General features: G+C 41.9%; 1 protein-coding gene across 7 annotated transcripts in view; it reads right to left on the bottom strand.

Moving 5' to 3' along the window:
• PHACTR4 (phosphatase and actin regulator 4) overlaps nt 1-19,781 on the bottom strand; it is a 103,839-nt gene continuing 84,058 nt past the window's right edge. For all 7 annotated transcript variants that reach the window (XM_069578860.1, XM_069578858.1, XM_069578861.1 and 4 more), the window contains 7 exons: nt 18,961-19,145; nt 18,035-18,188; nt 8,305-8,360; nt 7,796-7,857; nt 6,358-6,495; nt 5,685-5,761; nt 1-497 (listed from right to left, as the gene is read on the bottom strand). In XM_069578860.1, coding sequence (XP_069434961.1) covers nt 482-497; nt 5,685-5,761; nt 6,358-6,495; nt 7,796-7,857; nt 8,305-8,360; nt 18,035-18,188; nt 18,961-19,145 — 688 coding nt within the window. In that variant the 3' untranslated portion in view covers nt 1-481. The remainder of the gene's footprint in view (nt 498-5,684; nt 5,762-6,357; nt 6,496-7,795; nt 7,858-8,304; nt 8,361-18,034; nt 18,189-18,960; nt 19,146-19,781) is intronic.

Raw genomic sequence — 19,781 nt, forward strand, 5'->3', positions numbered from 1 at the left:
GGGCCCCTTTTCCTAGAAGGTTGGGGGCGTCCAGCAGGTTTCCCCCCTCACCGTCTGGATGTGATGGCTAGAATTTAGCATCTATACAGGTGGGTCTCACAATAGGACAGGGCTGGTAAGGCCAATGGTGCAAACTGTGCCTTAGCACGGGCAGTCATCTGGGTGAGGTTCAGCCAGTAAAACTTGGAACCTGCAAGTGACCCAGAACATTGAGGCTGGTGAGGGAAGACCCCTCAGGTATGCTGCAATATTACAAGGTTCAAAAGCACTGACGAAGTGTTCAGTTTTGCCCAAGGCAGCACATGAGAATCCATTCCAGTGAAATGCTACATTCATCGAAGTGCTGTTCACCCCAGAACTGTAGCCCAGAGGACTCAGTTCTGGCTGTACTGGGAAGTGCTGAAGTTCCCTCCATGTCTCTCTGCACATTAAAGCAGCCCTGTGTTGGGGGGTTGGTTAGATCCTCTCTCAGACTTCAGCATCACGGACGGTGGTAGCTAAAACAAATGATCAGAAAGAGCCAAGTTACCAGATGCTGTAGACTGCTTTGCCATGACAGTTGACTCTTGAACAACAGGGTCTAACAACTGCACAAGTCCAGTCTTATGTACATTTTTTTCAGTAGTAAATACCACAGAACTATATGGTCGAACAGGATGTAGAGGAAATGGAACCATGGATACAGAGGAGCCACGTACAGGGAGGGCAGCTACAAATCATATGTGGATTTTCAGCTGAACTGCTTAGAGGGTTGTGGGCACCCCAACTTCTGCACTGTTCACAGGTCAACTGTATTATCTTAAAAGTAATGAAATGCTATGTTCGAATTTTAAAAAAACTGCCTCTCCTCCACTCTAACCCTACCTGACATTTCTGTAGCATCTAATACTCCTGACCATCTTCTTTCCTTCTTGAAACTTCTTTTGACTTCTGTAACACTATTGTTTTCCCTAGTTTTCCTTCTTTTTCAATTGCTTTTCCTCAATCTGCTTTCCTGATTCATTTTCTTCTGTCCATTATTTACATATAAAGCACTGTTCTCCTTAAGAACCACTATCTTTTCTCATAAATTTGAATCTTTATATCTTCTTTTTCTCCCTGGACTCTAGGCTGAATAGCCAACTGTTTTCTAGGCAGCTCCCTTCAATGTGTCACAGGCTCAACATATATCATTGACTTTCTAGTTTGTTCACTGTCTGTCTTCTTCTTTTAGAATAAAAGCTCCTTAAGGACAGGGACTTTACCTTATTCTCTGCTAGATCCCAAGCATCTAGCACTGTATCTATCATGTAGTGGGTGCTGAATAAATATTTTCTGAATAAATGTCCTAAACTGTTCACTGAATTTCTTATAGACTAACTAGTCCTCAAAAGTCATGTTAGAAATCAAAGAGTCATTTCAATTACTTTCTTTAAATTTGTCCCTGGAATCAACAGAGTGCCAAATCTGGTTGATTCTATGCGTGAAATGTCTTTCAAATTTATCTTCCCTGGTTTGCACTAGCAACATGCTCAGTCTATTTCAGTTGCTTCCTAACTGGTCTCCTTGCTGCTGGTCTTTTCATTCTTCCAAATCAGCTTCCAAACTTCCACCAGGGTTTGTTCCCGAATACACGAACCCCAGAAATTCCAACATCCTCACATAAGAGTCAAAACTCTCCAGAACCTGACCGTAACCCATCTTGCTGGTCTCACCTTTACCATGGTGCCCCCATCTGTCCTCTGCTCCAGCTCCATGTTCTGTTACAAAGAGCACACATTTTCCTGCCTCTCAAAGTCCCACTATAGCTGGCAGGTTTGCTTACAATCTTCCTTCCTTCCTTCCTTTTAATAAAACATTTATGGTGGGGCTAGGACTTCATTGCTGTGCATGGGCTTTCTCTAGTTGTGGTCAGCAGGGGGCTTACTGCAGTGCCTTCTATTATTGCAGAACACAGGCTCTAAGAGCTTGGGCTTAGTGGCTGTGGCACCAGGCTTGGTTGCCCTGGCAGCACATAAAATCTTCCAAGACTGGGGATCAAACCTGGATCCCCTATATTGGCAGGTGGATGCTTAACAACTGGACCACCAGGGAAGTCCCCTTCCTTACTTCTGGTGCAAATAAATTCTCTTACATAATGTAAGATGTAGCCTAAACGTCACCTTCTTTATGACTTTCTTGCTCACTATGGTACTTCAAAACTCACTATGGTACTTTACTACTACTAAAAATAGCTAATACTGACAAGACCTTCTAGAACTAACACCCAAAAAAGATGTCCTTTTCATTATAGGGAACTGGAATGCAAAAGTAGGAAGTCAAGAAACACCTGGAGTAACAGGCAAATTTGGCCTTGGAGTACAGAATGAAGCAGGGTAAGGCTAATAGAGTTCTGCCAAGAGAACGCACTGGTCATAGCAAACACCCTCTTCCAACACAAGAGAAGACTCTACACATGGATATCACCAGATGGTCGAAACCAAAATCAGATTGATTATATTCTTTGCAGCCAAAGATGGAGAAGCTCTATACAGTCAGCAAAAACAAGACCAGGAGCTGACTGTGGCTCAGATCATGAACTCCTTATTGCCAAATTCAGACTTAAATTGAAGAAAGTGGGGAAAACCACTAGACCATTCAGGTATGACCTAAACCAAATCCCTTATGATTATACAGTGGAAGTGAGAAATAGATTTAAGGGACTAGACCTGATAGACAGAGTGCCTGATAAACTATGGATGGAGGTTCGTTGACATTGTACAGGAGACAGGGATCAAGACCATCCCCATGGAAAAGAAATGCAAAAAAGCAAAATGGCTGTCTGAGGAGGCCTTACAAATAGCTGTGAAAAGAAGGGAAGCAAAAAGCAAAGGAGAAAAGGAAAGATATACCCATTTAAATGCAGAGTTCCAAAGAATAGCAAGGAGAGATAAGAATGCCTTCCTCAGCGATCAATGCAAAGAAAGAGAGAACAACAGAATGGGAAAGGCTAGAGATATCTTCAAGAAAATCAGAGATACCAAGGGAACATTTCATGCAAAGATGGGCTCAATAAAGGACAGAAATGGTAGGGATCTAACAGAATCAGAAGATATTAAGAAGAGGTGGCAAGAATACACAGAAGAACAGTACAAAAAGATCTTCACGACCCAGATAATCACAATGGTGTGATCACTCACCTAGAGCCAGACATCCTGGTATGTGAAGTCAAGTGGGCCTTAGGAAGCGTCACTAAGAACAAAGCTAGTGGAGGTGATGGAATTCCTATTGAGCTATTTCAAATCCTGAAAGATGATGCTGTGAAAGTGCTGCACTCAATATGCCAGCAAATTTGGAAAACTCAGCAGTGGCCACAGGACTGGAAAAGGTCCGTTTTCATTCCAATCCCAAAGAAAGGCAATGACAAAGAATGTTCAAACTACCACACAATTGCACTCATCTCACATGCTAGTAAAGTAATGCTCAAAATTCTCCAAGCCAGGCTTCAGCAATACGTGAAGCGTGAACTTCCAGATGTTCAAACTGGTTTTAGAAAAGGCAGAGGAACCAGAGATCAAATTGCTAACATCCGCTCGATCACTGAAAAAGCAAAAGAGAGCCAGAAAAACATCTACTTCTGCTTTATTGACTATGCCAAAGCCTTTGACTGTGTGGATCACAATAAACTGTGGAAAATTCTGAAAGAGATGGGAATACCAGACCACCTGACCTGCCTCTTGAGAAATCTGTATGCAGGTCAGGAAGCAACAGTTAGAACTGGACATGGAATGACAGACTGGTTCCAAATAGGAAAAAGGAGTATGTTAAGGTTGTATATTGTCACCCTGCTTATTTAACTTTAGATGCAGAGTACATCATGAGAAATGCTGGGCTGGAAGAAGCACAAGCTGGAATCAAGATTGCTGGGAGAAATATCAATAACCTCAGATATGCAGATGACACCACCCTTTTGGCAGAAAATGAAGAACTGAAAAGCCTCTTGATGAAAGTGAAAGTGGAGAGTGAAAAAGTTGGCTTAAAGCTCAACATGCAGAAAACTAAGATCGTGGCATCCGGTCCCATCACTGCATGGGAAATAGACGGGGCAATGGTGGAAACAGTGTCAGACTTTATTTTTTTGGCCTCCAAAATCACTGCGGATGGTGACTGCAGCCATGAAATTAAAAGACGCTTGCTCCTTGGAAGCAAAGTTATGTCCAACCTAGATAGCATACTGAAAAGCAGAGACATTACTTTGTCAACAGAGGTCCGTCTAGTCAAGGCTATGGTTTTTCCAGTGGTCATGTATGCATGTTAGAGTTGGACTGTGAAGAAGGCTGAGTGCCGCAGAATTGATGCTTTTGAACTGTGGTGTTGGAGAAGACTCTTGAGAATCCCTTGGACTGCGAGGAGATCCAACCAGTCCATCTAAAGGAGATCACTCCTGGGTGTTCACTGGAAGGACTGATGTTGAAGCTGAAATTCCAATACTTTGGCCACCTGATGCGAAGAGCTGATTCATCTGAAAAGACCCTGATGCTGGGAAAGATTGAGGGCAGGAGGAGAAGGGGATGACAGAGGTTGAGATGGTTGGATGGCATCACCGACTCAATGGACATGGGTTTGGGTGGACTCTGGGAGTTGGTGATGGACAGGGAGGCCTGGCGTGCTGCGGTTTACAGGGTCACAAAGAGTCAGACACGACTGAGTGACTGAACTGAACTGAACTGAATACTGACACAGGCAGGAAATGGTGGAGCTGGGACATGAAACCCGACAGATTCAGCCCTCAGAATGGCTAAGGCATTTATCATATTGACTGTACAGAGTGGTACACAGATCTCTTCCCAGCTTAGACTATAATCTCCTTACTGACAAGTATGGCTTGTTATTGAGGTCATATTACAGTGCCCTGAATGGCACAACTGTTATTCAAAGAAACTGCCTTCTCTAATTCTGTACAAAAAAATTATGTAGTTAAAACAACCATTTGTTCTGTATTTTGATTGAAAAATGTTTAATATTTTGTCTCCCAACTTTGCTTGTTCCTTCTTTTTATAGCAAACTGTAATTGTCATCATACCTTCTTTCATTTAGCCTCTGCTTATAAGTGTTTTGAGTCACCTAGATACTTCTACAGATTCCATTCGTGGCTACCTGAGTCTTTAGGTATGGGCTGGGGCCTTAATCACAACAGTAATTCCAAATCAAAATGCTTCTTGGCTGCTTTGTGGTTTTTATCATGATGTTTATACACTAAACTGGTAAGATCAACTGTGCTAGAAAGGACTGAAACCAGAGGGGGCAGGTTCCTTTCCAGCTTAGCAACCATTCCATATCCATAACCTGGGACAGTGAGGCGCAGAAAAGAGAGCACCCAACTGCTTTTAGTCATTCATTGCCTTTCCCACATCCTGGTCGTGCAAGTCAAGCACCTTACTTAACCCTTTTGAGTCTTATTTCCTCATTAATAAAATGGGGATATGAACACACCTGGTATGTTTACCGCAAGTAATAAGTAAGATATAAAATACATAAAACACCATATGCCGTAAGGCATGAACTATGCCTCTTAGTTCTCATCTCTTTCTCTTAATATAGTCTGTGCAATTAACACCGGAGTGTTGTTCTTTTAACTATGTCTTTAGAATCCTTTCAAGGTGAACAACTCTGCCTCATTTGCTTTTTGGTGGAGTTCTGCTTAGCTTCCAGTATTTAGGTCTTACCGTGTGAAATGTTTACTCTCCTCATGAACTTCCATCTCTGAGCTTTTAAACTCATTCAATTCTTTCCTTATGGCAGCCTATAGAGTAGAAACAAAAATGTTTCAGCATCTTCTGCCTGCTACAACAGCAACAGCATGCTTTGTCATCTGATCTCTACTGTGCTTAACTCTGACCAGGCAACCCAGAAGGGAGGGAGGAAGTCAGGTGAACACAGAGTTCTGTGTGTGGCTCTGAGTCTGATGCACGTTGCCTTCCTGACAACCTTTGTCTCATAATAAACCTGAAATCTCCAGTTAAATCCCTTGAAAAGCTCAAAAGAGAGACTGTAGCTTTTACAGTTTCTGCAGCATGTAAAAATGCTTTCCCTGTTATAAAAGTGAAATATGGATAATTACTAAAATATACCACCCAAACTCCCTCCAATGAAACATAACTCCTGTTAAAAAATATGCTTTATTTCCTTGCAGCTTTTTGTACCCTGCAATACAGCAGGGATTTTCTCTTCTCTAAGTTTTGGTAAAGAAGTCCATGTTTTAGTTTGTACTTCTTGGTATTTTGTATCATAATTAGATATTTAACACTATACAAGAAGTAGAAATTTTGTTTATGGTTCCCCGTTCTAGTTGATGTCTTGTATCCTTGAGATAAAGAGAGACAGACAAATGACAGATACCTTGTCAGCAGGGGTCAGTTTGGTCCAAGGTTTGTCAGCTCGCCGGTCATAGTCGTGAGCATCTGTTACTTCCACGTATTCATTAAACCTCAGAATCTTCCTGGCAAGTAGTTCAGCCACAGTTGGCCTTTGACTGAGCTGAAAGAAATGGAGGCCCTCAGTTCACTATGCCAGGAGTCAGGCATCAATCATGCATTCAAACTGCCTCTAATCCAGAGCTTCAACTTTCACTCTACAACAGAATCACCTTGGGACCTTTAAACACTACTGATCTCTGGGTTCATCCTCAGATTCTGGGTATCAGGAATTTGTTTTTTTTTAACTCCATGATGCACAGCCAAGATTGAGAACAAAGAATTGCTATTAAACCAGTATAGCCAGTGCTTCTCAAACTTTAACAGGCATACAAACCATCTGGGGATGTGGTTAAAGTGTAGATTCTGACTAAGCAGATTTGGGGTGGGGCCTGAGATTCTGTAGCTCTTGCAAATCCCAGGTGATGCCAATGCTGCTGGTCCGTGGACCACATGTTGGGTAGCAAAAGGGTCCAGGCTACAAATTCATACCTAATACACTAGAAGGTGAACACAATGAATATGAAAGCAATATCTATTAATGATTGACATTAAGGGTGAATTTCCTTTCAACATGAGTAATGCCCAAGATACCAGATTCTGCAACAAATTAAGATTTAAGGGTGAACAATCAGTTAACCTGCTCAATCTGAAGCCTTTAAATCCTGTGATGGCCTTTAGCCACCCGCAATCTATCAAGGATAATTCGTCTGGTCCTGGGGAAAGGGAGAAATAGGAAAAATCAGGAGGAGAATGTCTAGTTCCCTCGCTTTCCTGAGGATTCCTGTACATTTTAAAAAATATCTACAGAACTCAGGCCAAGTCTAAGAATCTACAGGAGGTAATTACCAACTGATACTGAGGGAGGCAAAGGAAAAATGGCTTACTCGCAGAGTTTAAGGGCTAAACAAGCCTGCAAGAGAAATGGTTCTACCCTGACTGATTTGGGACCAGTGAGAAATCTTACTCGGTTTTTCACACTTTTCAGGTGTAACTAAGGGTCAATTCAGCTGTTTCTCTCATTAGAATATGACCAGTTTGCCTTGAAAAATCACACTACACACTCTTCCTGTTACTGTTTACATACTCCCACAGGTTTTTAGTTGATACCAAAATTCCAGGTCTACTAAAGAAAAGGTCAAAACGTGTGCAAATATTTACTGAACACCTTCCTGTGCCAGGCTTTCTTTAAACAGTTAAAATGAAAAAAAGTTCTTATAATGCTGTATTGTTTTCTAGATTTTCATCATGTGCTCTACTTTCACAGAAATCTATGGCAATTCAAGTCAAATTCATTTCTTTCCAGTCAAACAGGTCATTCACATACCAGACACAGACTGAAACTGAAGACTCGGGGGGCATACCTTTCTGGTGAGCCGACGCTTAATTTCTCGTTTTTCTGCCTGACGATCAGCTTCATTTTTAGCTACAGTTGATAGCCAGAAACAAAGAATATTACTTCAGAATGGCAATCGGCATATCAAACTTTTCAGTAATTACACACAGATAATTCTTACAGGCTCCTAGTCAGAATAAATACTAACTTTGGGACTCAAGACAATTTTCTTGTCAACTGGTGTAGTCAAACATTGGGTCGGCCAAATGCCCAAGGCAGGTGCAGGATACTATGAGAATATTAAAATATAGTTTTCTGGAGCATTCCAGTACATAAAACAATATCATAATGATTTTCTGTAAAGGAAGCTTGGGGAACTATGTTCCTTCAGGGGAAAAAATTATGAATACTCCTTCCTTGGCTGGAATACTCTCTGCTCTGCCCTTGTTGAAAAACGCTTCTCTTCTCTGTTATGTATATTAAGTCAGAAATACACAAAGAAAATCTACACAACTTCACTCCCATATCTGGACTCACGCTGTAGTATGTTCCGTTGTTCTAGTTCTTCTGGTGTTGGTCTCTGACTCAGTCGTCTAAAAAGGAGATAAATAAGTTTTGTCTATGTTAAACCACCCAATCCTGTTTATACAGATCTGTTTTGGTCTTAGTTTATGTTAGCCCCTACACTAGAAAGAAATCAAAAAATTTTCAGAGTCTTGATATTTCATTTGGTTAACTGATTGTTTATGAAAATTTTTTCACACTGAAAGTGTTAATACATACATTACAATGTAAAAAGGGACTGTACCAGCAAACAGGAGACTAGTTTTGATGCCAGCAAGTTCTGTCACCACAAAAAAGCTTAGTTAGACTCTGAGTGTACTCATGTATAAAATGAACATTTGGACTGCTTTTGTGACTCCCAAACAGGTCTGCTCCTTCAGCACATGGGTTAACACAGATCCTCAAAGATATTAATAAAGATTCTGATTTTGAGGACTGAGATTTTATATGAGTATGTATGTACATATATAAATATTTTTAATGCTTCCCATATGACTCTGATTCCCCTCTTTTTACTTATTTAAACTTTTACTTTTTGGCCATCCCTTGTAGCATGTGGGATTTTAGTTCCCCAACCAGGACCCAAACCTGTATCCCTTGCATTGGTAGCATGGAGTCTTAACCACTGGATCACCAGGGAAGCCCCTCTCTTTTTTAAATTTTTATTTTGAAGCACTACTTTTTATTATTTATTTCCTTTTGCCTGTGCTGGGTCTTCATTGCTGTGGGCAGGGGCTTCTCACTGTGGTGGTTTCTCTTGCTGGGGAGTATGGGCTCTAGGACGCAAAGGCTCAGTAGATGTGGCCCATGGGCTTAGCTGCCCTGAGGCATGTGAGACCTTAATTCCCTGACCGGTGAACCTGTGTACCCTCCACTGGCAGGAAGATTCTTATCAACTGGTCCACCAGGGAAGTCTTTTGATTTTTAAACCAGTGGTTTAGGAACCACTGGAATTTAAACTTGTCTCTTTTGGAGTTATATTCTGTAAAACCTATGATTTCAATTTTGGTCCTCTCGGAAATATTGATGAAATTTCTTATTTCATTCCCAGATCTGAGATGTTATTCACCAATGAAAACTTGTCACTTCTAGAATCAGAAAGTTCTTCAATTCTTACTCTTAATGTATAATTCTCAACAGTATCTAATTATGTGCTGCTGCTGCTAACTCACTTCAATTGTGTCTGACTCTGTGTGAGCCCACAGACGGCAGCCCACCAGGCTCCCCCGTCCCTGGGATTCTCCAGGCAAGAACACTGGAGTGGGTTGCCATTTCCTTCTCCAATGCATGAAAGTGAAAAGTGAAAGTGAAGTTGCTCAGTCGCGTCCGACTCTTCGTGACCCCATGGACTGCAGCCTACCAGGCTCCTCCGTCCATGGGATTTTCCAGGCAAGGGTACTGGAGTGGGGTGCCATTGCCTTCTCTGAATTATGTGCTACTAATGGTATGGACCTAACAGAAGCAGAAGATATTAAGAAGAGGTGGCAAGAATACACAGAAGAACTGTACAAAAAAGATCTTCACGACCCAGATAATCATGATGATGTGATCACTAATCCAGAGCCAGACATCCTGGAATGTGAAGTCAAGTGGGCCTTAGAAAGCATCACTACGAACAACAGCTAGTGGAGGTGATGGAATTCCTATTGAGCTGTTTCCAATCCTGAAAGATGATGCTGTGAAAGTGCTGCACTCAATATGCCAGCAAATTTGGAAAACTCAGCGGTGGCCACAGGACTGGAAAAGGTCTGTTTTCATTCCAATCCCAAAGAAAGGCAATGACAAAGAATGTTCAAACTATCACACAATTGCACTCATCTCACATGCTAGTAAAGTAATGCTCAAAATTCTCCAAGCCAGGCTTCAGCAATACGTGAACTGTGAACTTCCAGATGTTCAAGCTGGTTTTAGAAAAGGCAGAGGAACCAGAGATCAAATTGCCAACATCCGCTGGATCATGGAAAAAGCAAGAGAGTTCCAGAAAAACATCTACTTCTGCTTTATTGACTATGCCAAAGCCTTTGACTGTGTGGATCACAATCAACTATGGAAAATTCTGAAAGAGATGGGAATACCAGACCACCTGACCTGCCTCTTGAGAAATCTGTATGCAGGTCAGGAAACAACAATTAGAACTGGACATGGAACAACAGACTGATTTCAAATAGGAAAAGGAGTATGCCAAGGCTGTATATTGTCACCCTGCTTATTTAACTTATAGGCAGAGTACATCATGAGAAACGCTGGACTGGAAGAAGCACAAGCTGGAATCAAGATTGCTGGGAGAAATATCAATAACCTCAGATATGCAGACGACACCACCCTTATGGCAGAAAGTGAAGAGGAACTAAAAAGCCTCTTGATGAAAGTGAAAGTGGAGAGTGAAAAAGTTGGACTAAAGCTCAACATTCAGAAAACGAAGATCATGGCATCCAGTCCCATCACTCTGTGGGAAATAGATGGGGAAACAGTGGAAACAGTGTCAGACTTTATTTTTTGGGGCTCCAAAATCACTGCAGATGGTGACTGCAGACATGAAATTAAAAGACGCTTACTCCTTGGAAGGAAAGTTATGACCAACCTAGATAGCATGTTCAAAAGCAGAGACATTACTTTGCCGACTAAGGTCTGTCTAGTCAAGGCTATGGTTTTTCCTGTGGTCATGTATGGATATGAGAGTTGGACTGTGAAGAAGGCTGAGCACCGAAGAATTGATGCTTTTGAACTGTGGTGTTGGAGAAGACTCTTGAGAGTCCCTTGGACTCCAAGGAGATTCAACCAATCCATTCTCAAGGAGATCAGCCCTGGAATTTCTTTGGAAGGAATGATGCTAAAGCTGAAACTCCAGTACTTTGGCCACCTCATGCGAAGAGTTGCCTCATTGGAAAAGACTCTGATGCTGGGAGGGATTGGGGGCAGGAGGAGAAGGGGACTACAGAGGATGAGATGGCTCGATGGCATCACTGACTCAATGGACGTGTCTCAGTGAACTCCGGGAGTTGGTGATAGACAGGGAGGCCTGGCGTGCTGTGACTCATGGGGTTGCAAAGAGTCGGAGACGACTGAGAGACTGAACTGAACTGAACTCTTCAGTTGCATAGAAAACTCCCAGGCCCATTTTTTATACAATTTACAATTATCTGTATTTCAGAGTTTTTCTTGTCTCTGAACAAGACATCTTTTTTCAACAAGTATTAAAAGACACAACATCACAGCTTTATTAAGGTATAAATGACATACAATAAATTGCATGATTTGATATCCTGACATATGTATGTACCTGTAATCTCATCACTACAGTCAAGGGAAGGAACACAGCCATCATCCTTGGAATGATTTCCAGGGCTGCTGTAACAAGTCACCACAGAGTGGATGGCTTATAACAGGTGCTCACTCTCTCCCAGCTCTGGAGGCCAGAGCCCAGAGCCTAGGCGTCGTCAGGCTGGCTCCTTCCGCAGGCTCCCTGCCCCTCTCCTGGCTCTGGAGGCCAGAGCCCAGGCGTGGTCAGGCTGGCCCCCTCCGCAGGCTTCCTGCCTCTCTCCCAGCTCTGGAGGCCGGAGCCCAGAGCCCAGGCATGGTCAGGCTGGCCCCCTCCGCAGGCTTCCTGCCCCTCCCCCAGCTCTGGGGCTCTTCGGCTTTCAGATGCATCGCCCTAGCTTCTGTGCTAGTCTCCTCGCATTCGCCCTAGCATTCGCCCTACGTGTGTCTGAGTCTCTGCGTCCCAATTTCCCTCCCCTTATGAGGACAAGAGTCACTGGATCAGAGCCTACCCTAACTAATCTAGGATGTTTTTATTTTTCACTCGCTAAGTCATGTCCAACTGTATGCAACCCCATGGACGGCAGCATGCCAGGCTCCGCTGTATTTCACTTTCTTCCCAGAGTTTGCCCAAATTCCTGTCCACTGAGTTGGTGATGCTTTCTATCCATTTCATCCTCTGTCGCCCCCTTCTCGGGCCTTCAATCTTTCCCAGCATCAGGATCTTTTCCAGTGAGTTGGCTCTTCACATCAGATGGCCAATGTACTGGAGCTTCAGCTTCAGCATCAGTCCTTCCAATGAGTATTCAGGGTTGATTTCCTTTAGGATTGACCTGGTTTGATCTTGTAGCCCAAGAGACTCTAGAGAGTCTCAATTCAAAATCATCCATTCTTCAGTGCTCAGCCTTCTGTATGGCTGCACTCTTATTGTGTACATGATCACTGTTTAAAACCATAGCTTTGACTATACGGACACTTTGTTGTCAGTAAAGTGATGTCTCTGCTTTTTAATGTGCTGTCTAGGTTTGTCAGCTTTCCTTCCAAAGAGCAAGCATCTTTTAATTTCATGGCTGCAGTCACCACCCACAGTGATTTTGGAGACCAAGAAAACCAGTATGACTTCAACTTAAATTGATTATATCTACATAGACCCCCTATCCAAATAAGGTCACATTCATAGGTACCATCTTTCCAGGCAGAGCAGTGGTAAAGAATCATCTGCAATGAAGGAGTCATGGAGTCATGGGTTTGATCTCTGGGTTGGGAAGATCCTCTAGAGGAGGAAATGGCACCCCACTCCAGTACTCTTGCTTGGAAAATCCCATGGACAGGGGAGCCTGGTGGGCTACAGTCCATGGGGTGGCAAAGAGTCAGACACAACAGAGCAGGTATGTACCACACGTACCAGAGATCAGGATTCATTTTGGGAGGTACAACTCTACCTACTATGACCTTCCTGACAAAGTCTCATTTCCTTTGTAATCACTACCTCCCTGCCTCCAGGCAAACACTCATCTGCTCTATTTACTCTCAACCCTCCTGCCCCCAGGCAAACAATGACCTGTTTTATGTATAGTTTCCATTTTCTAAAATTTTATATAAAACCATAGAGTATGTACTCTTTTTGTCTATTTTTTTCACTCAGGATAATTACTGAGATCCATATAAGCAAAGGCATTATTAGTAGTTCATTCCTATTTACTGCACTGTAGTATTCCATCATTCCTTTCCATTTCACATTACGCTCAAAATCCTTCAAGCTAGGCTTCAGCAGTACATGAACCGGGATTTAGAAAAGGCAGAAGAACCAGAGCTCAAACTGCCAGCATTCGCTGAATCATAGATAAAGCAAGGGAGTTCCACAAAAACATCCACTTCTTCACAGGGGCTTCCCTGGTGGCTCAGGCGGTAAAGACTCTGCCTCACATGCTGGGAGACCCGGGTTTAATCCCTGGGTCGGGAAGATCCCCTGGGAAAGAAAATGGCAACACACTCCAGTATTCTTGCCTGGAGAATCCTATGGACAGAGGAGCCTGGTGGGCTACAGTCCATGGGGTCGCAAAGAGTCAAACACGACTGAGTGACTGACACTTTTCTACTTCACTGACTAGGCTAAAGCCTCTGACTGTGTGGATCATAACAAATTGGAAAATTCTTAGAGATGGGAATACCAGACTACCTTACCTATCTCTTGAGAAACCAGTATGCGAGTTAAAAAGCAACAGAACCAGACATGGAACAACTGACTGGTTCAAAATTGGGAAAGGGGTACGTTAAGGCTGTATATTATCACCCTGCTTATATAACTTACAAGCAGAGTACATCATATGAAATGCTGGACTTGATGTATCATAAGCTGGAATCAGTACTGCTGGGAGAAATACCAAAAACTTCTGATATGCAGATGATACGATTCTAATGGCGGAAGGTGAAGAGGCACTGAACAGCCTCTTGATGAGGGTGAAAGAGGAGAGTGAAAAAGCTGGTTTAAAACTCAACATTCAAAAAACTAAGATCAAAGCATCTAGTCCCATCACTTCATGGCAAATAGAAGGGGAAAAAGTGGAAATAGTGACAGATTTTATTTTCTTAGGCTCCAAAATCACTGTGGATGGTGACTGCAGCCATGAAATTAAAAGATGCTTGCTCCTTGGAAGGAAATCTATGAGAAACCTAGAGACTGTATTAAAAAGCAGAGACATTACGTTGCTGACAAAGATCCATCTAGTGAAAGCTATGGTTTTTCTAGTAATCATATATTGATGTGAGAGCTGGGCCATAAAGAAGGCTGAGCACTGAAGAACTGATCCTTTTGAACTGTGGTGCTGTAGAAGACATCTTTTTTTTTTTTCAGCATTTTCATTTATTTGGCTGCTGCTGCTGCTAAGTCACTTCAGTCGTGTCCGACTCTGTGCGACCCCATCAACGGCAGCCCACCAAGCTTCCTCGTCCCTGGGATTCTCCAGGCAAGAGCACTGGTGTGGGTTGCCATTTCCTTCTCAGGGATCTAGTTCCCTGACCAGGGATCAAAGCCAGGCCCCCTGCTCTGGGAGCAGAGAATTTTAGCGACTGGACCACCAGGGAGGTCCCTGGAGCACACTCTTGAGAGTCCCTTGGGCTGCAAGGAGATCAATCTAGTCCATCCTAAAGGAAATCAATCCTGAATATTCACTGGAAGGAGTAATGCTAAAGCTGAAGCTCCAATACTTTGGCTACCTGATATGAAGAGCTGACTCACTGGAAAAGACCCTGATGCTGGGAAAGACTGAAGGCAGGAGGAGCAGCGGCTGACCCAGGATGGGATGGTTGGATGGCATCACTGACTCAATGGATGTGAGTTTGAGCAAAGTCCAGGAGATAGTGGAGGACAGGGAAGCCTGGTGTGCCAAGGGGTCACAAAGAGTCAGACACAACTGAGCGACCAAACAACAAATGACTAATGATGTTGAACATCTTTCCATATTCTTACTTGTCATCTGTGTATCTTTTTTCATGATGTGTCTTTTAAAGTCTTCTGCTTCCCCCACCTTTCTGTTTCTAAATTTAAAAAAATATATTCTTATTTATTTTTGGCTGAGCTGGGTCTTTGTTGCTGCATGTGGGCTTTCTCTAGTTGTGGTGAGTGGGGACTGCTCTCTAGTTGTGGTATGCAAACTTCTCGTTGCTGTGACTTCTCTTGTTGTGGAGCACGGGCTCTAGGGTTTGTGGGCTCTGTAGCTGTGTTGCACGGACTTAGTTCCCCTGGGGCATGTGGAAAAAGTAGCTTTCAGAGAACAAAAAATTTTGATGAAGTGCAATTTATCAATGTTTTTGTCTTAAGAATCATGCTTGAGATCATATCTAAGAAAATTTTGTCTAAACCATATTCTTCTATATGAGTGAGTCTCTTCCTGGGCTCCCTCTTCTGTTCCATTGATTTCTTTGTTCATCCTCCTTATGTCAATTTCATAGTGTTTAGGTAACTTTAGCTTTATAATATGTCTTAAAATAAGACAGTGTTAGTCCTCCAATCCTGTTCTTTTGCATAGTTGCTTTATATTTCTGACAACTGTAGAATCAGTTTGTCAGTTAAAGTCCACTAAGGGGCATTTTGATTGGAACTGCATTAAATCTGATGTCTTGATAATACTGAGACTTGTGATCCATGAAAATGTTATTTCTCTCCATATATTTAGGTTTTCTTTACTTTCTTTACCATTATTTTATATTTTACAATGCACAGGTCTTATATAATCTTTCATCAGGTTTATCCACAATATTTAAAGGTTTTTTTTATGGTATTGTAAATTGTTATTATAAATGTTAGTCTCTCATATTTCTGCATTTCAATTTCAGACTATTCATGGCCAATGTTCAACAAGCTCTTCTAAAACTATTACGACCTGGGAAAAAACACTCAATGATGAGCAATGTAATAAAGCAAAAAGGAATCTATTATCAAAGATTGCCATTTTTGGATAAAATGTACAATGTGTCAGGAATATAGTCAATAATAATGTAATATCTTTGTATTGAGACAGATGGTAACTAGATTCATTGTAGTGAGCATTTTGCGATGTACAGAAATATTAAACCACTACGCTGTGTACCAGGAACTAACATAGTATTGTTATTGGAGAAGGAAATGGCAACCCACTCCAGTGTTCTTGCCTGGAGAATCCCAGGGACGGGGGAGCCTGGTGGGCTGCCGTCTATGGGGTCGCGTAGAGTCGGACACGACTGAAGCGACTTAGCATGCTGTGTACCAGGAACTAACATAGTATTGTAGGTCAACTATACTTCCAAAACCAAACAAATTCATGGAAAAAGAGATCAGATTTGTGGTTACCAGAGGCAGGGGGTGGGAGAGAGGGAAGGAACTGGATGAAGGTGGTCAAAAGGTATAAACTTTTAGTTATAAAATAAATACTAGGGAGGTAATATACAATGTGATTAATTAATATCTGTTATATATATATATCAAAATCATTAAGAGAGTAAGTCCTAAGAGTTCTCATCACAAGGAAAAAATATTTTTCCTATTTCTTTTATTGTGTATCTATAGGAGATGATGGATGTTCATTAAACTTATTGTGATAATCATTTTATGATATATGTAAGTCAAATCATTATGCTCATTAACATAAATCATTATGTTAAACTTATATAGTTTGTATGCCAAATATGTCTCAATAAAATTAAAAAGAAAAAAATCCCCATTTTTAACTAATTGCTAATCTTGATGACCTCCTGGTAATACTCAGAGAGCCACAGGTCTGCATTAAGATTGCCATCTTGGCCAACAGCAGAGGCTGGTGTCTGAGGTAGGAGAGGAGAATGTATTTTAATGAACAGGCATCCTTATTTAAATATTTTTAAGGACTATGCCAAGAGTTCCACCTTTTTTTCCTTACTCTACCTAGAGAAACATCTGAGGTGGGCAAACACTTGTCTACCTGGGCTCTACTTGTAGTACATATGCAGGAAGCTGGCTTGCATTCAGTTTCTCTATGCTTTTGGTTCCAGCGACTTGAAAAATACATTAATACTAACACTTTGAAAGGAGGCAGTTACATGGAACATGTGAAATAGATACAATGGAAATTGTGGGTGTGATATTTAACTGGGCTGGGACCTCAGGGCTGAACAACAGGATAAATGCCAGAAAAGGCTAGTTGTCCTAGGAACCACCTTAATTCTTAGAAACTAAAATTTAAGAAAAAACACTTATGTCTATCTTGGGGCTTCCCTGGTGGCTGAGTAAAGAAGCCACCTGTCAATGCAGAAGATGTGGATTCCATCCCTGAGTCAGGAAGATCCGCTGGAGAAGGAAACGGCAACCCACTCCGGTATTCTTGCCTGGGAAATCCATGGACAGAGGAGTCTGGCAGGCTACAATCCACGAGGTCACAAAGGAGTCGGACGTGACTCAGTGACTAAACAACAGCAGCAGCATGTCTATCTTATGGTGTAAAGCTATGGCAGCCATCTAGTTCCTTAATTTCCAAATTCATTGAAGATACCCATCTGTGTACAACATGTATTTTTTTTTTAACTATGCCTTTTTTTTTTTAACTAACTTTTTAAAAAAACTGTTTCTAAAATTAAAAAAAAAAGGATATATGAATGCTCCACCACCAAGTAAGTCTCTAAGACATTCTCCAGGCCAGAATACTGGATTGGTTAGCCTTTCCCTTCTCCAGGGGATCTTCTGAACCCAGGGATCGAACCCAGGTCTCCCAGGTTGCCTGGGTTGCAGGCAGATTCTTTACCAGCTGAGCCACAAGGAAAGTGCAAGAATACTGGAGTGGGTAGCCCAGTCCTTCTCTAGGGGATCTTCCCCACTCAGGAACTGAACCGGTGTCTCCTGCATTGCAGGCAGATTCTTTACCAACTGAGCTATCAGGGAAGCCCATATATACTGGCATAATCAAATCAAATCAATATATTCTAAGAAAAGGCCTACCTGATCAGTGTGTTCCCAATCTGGTGCCGGATTTCATTCCACTCCTCTTTGCTTTTTCGAGGCCAAGAATTCATGTTTATTTCTGGTTCACTAGGTTTGTGGTTCAACTTCATGGCCAGCGTGTCTTTCCTCTTCACTTTGTTGGCCAGAGCACCTTTGCACAAGAGAAAGAAAAACATGTAGAAGCTTCAGGCTCAACCTTACCTGGAGCTAGGTAAGGATCTGAACAAACATTATCAGAATCCCAGATTTCTAATTGGCCTCCAATGAGTCACCTAACATAGAGGTGGGGGTAAAGCTAACGATATCTAAAAATCTTTGCAGCAGATGGACTCAGATGGGTTAACTATACCTTTTCCCTTCTACTAGTTCTCTCTCTACATTTTCTTCTTAGTAAGAGTTGCTCGAGGAGGGATGATCTAAGCAGGGGACAGCCTCTGAATTGCAACAGAGAGGCATTCGAACTAACACACCTCAGATGGTTCTCCTCCTAAAATTGCTTTCCATTTTCAGGAATCAGGATTCTATTATTTGCAGATGGGTATATATGAACATTTTTTTTTCCTTTGCCCCATGAACATAGTTAAGTTTATAAGGCTGAAGGGGAGTATCACTTTTGTCTTTTCCACAAAGCCCAAACACCAACTTTCCTTTACTCCACATTCTTTAATACCATCAAGATAAACATTTTTAAAATCAAAACTAAACACATAAAAACCTGATTGATTCAATCTATTGGGCTCCCTCTCACTGGCTTGTATCATGGGAACAGCAAGGACAAGGGTCTTTCCCAGAGGCTTCCAACAGCAGTCAGCCAAACGACTGGGTGGGAGAGGGTGTCTGCATCCATGCATCTCACAATTGCTAAGACCACACATAGCTGTATCTGTAAGAGAGCCTCCTTTCTCTTTCTCTCCCCTTCTTACTATGATGGCTTTCATCTTCGTCCTCTTCATCTCGGTACTGAATGGGACCTTCTGAATCAGAGTCACTCTCTTTCCCTTCTTCCTCCTGCAGACACTGCGGTAGTTTAGGAACGACTGAGGTAGATGCTACATCTTCATCGAACACAAATATGTGGCTTTGCTCCTCCTCTTCTTCATCGTCTGGACTAACAAATTAACATAATTACATTTCCCTTTCAGAGACATAAAGAGTAATTGATTTGCAAGTCAAAGTATTAAATAACTGAAAAAGTTCATGAATGAAATAATTTATAGCTCTTTTCCTTATTTTTTCCAATTTGCTAAGAAATTTTTTAGCAGCTATTAATCTGAAGGGCTCTGGGTTCAAATCCCAGAGCTACAACTTATTTACTAGATTGTAAGTGACCTAATTTTTCTGTAAATGGGGATGATACCTACCTTGTTGGCTTGTTGTGAGAATGAAACAGACAAATTCTGGAATCACTAGTGTCTGGCACACAGGGCCTCGATGATCTACATATAAGAGGCAAGTCTGCTTTGGTCTGATTAAATGAGAAGACTGCACAGCATCTAACACAGTACTTGGCTCATGGAAGATACTCAATAAAAATACTGAACCCATTTCTTAAACCAAGGAAGCAAAGAGAAGTAAAGATGAAAACTGACTTTTCCCTTTACATTCTGGAGGCATAAAACTATGACTTAACCTACTTCAAATTCCTAAACTGTCTCTTTCCAGGATATGAAATAAATAAGACCAGGAAGAACAAGAAATTATGGCAGAACAAATAAAAAGGAGGATACTGAAACAGCTCTACAAC

This window comes from Ovis canadensis, chromosome 2 (assembly GCF_042477335.2).
Source record: "Ovis canadensis isolate MfBH-ARS-UI-01 breed Bighorn chromosome 2, ARS-UI_OviCan_v2, whole genome shotgun sequence".
NCBI classification, from domain to species: Eukaryota; Metazoa; Chordata; class Mammalia; order Artiodactyla; family Bovidae; genus Ovis; species Ovis canadensis.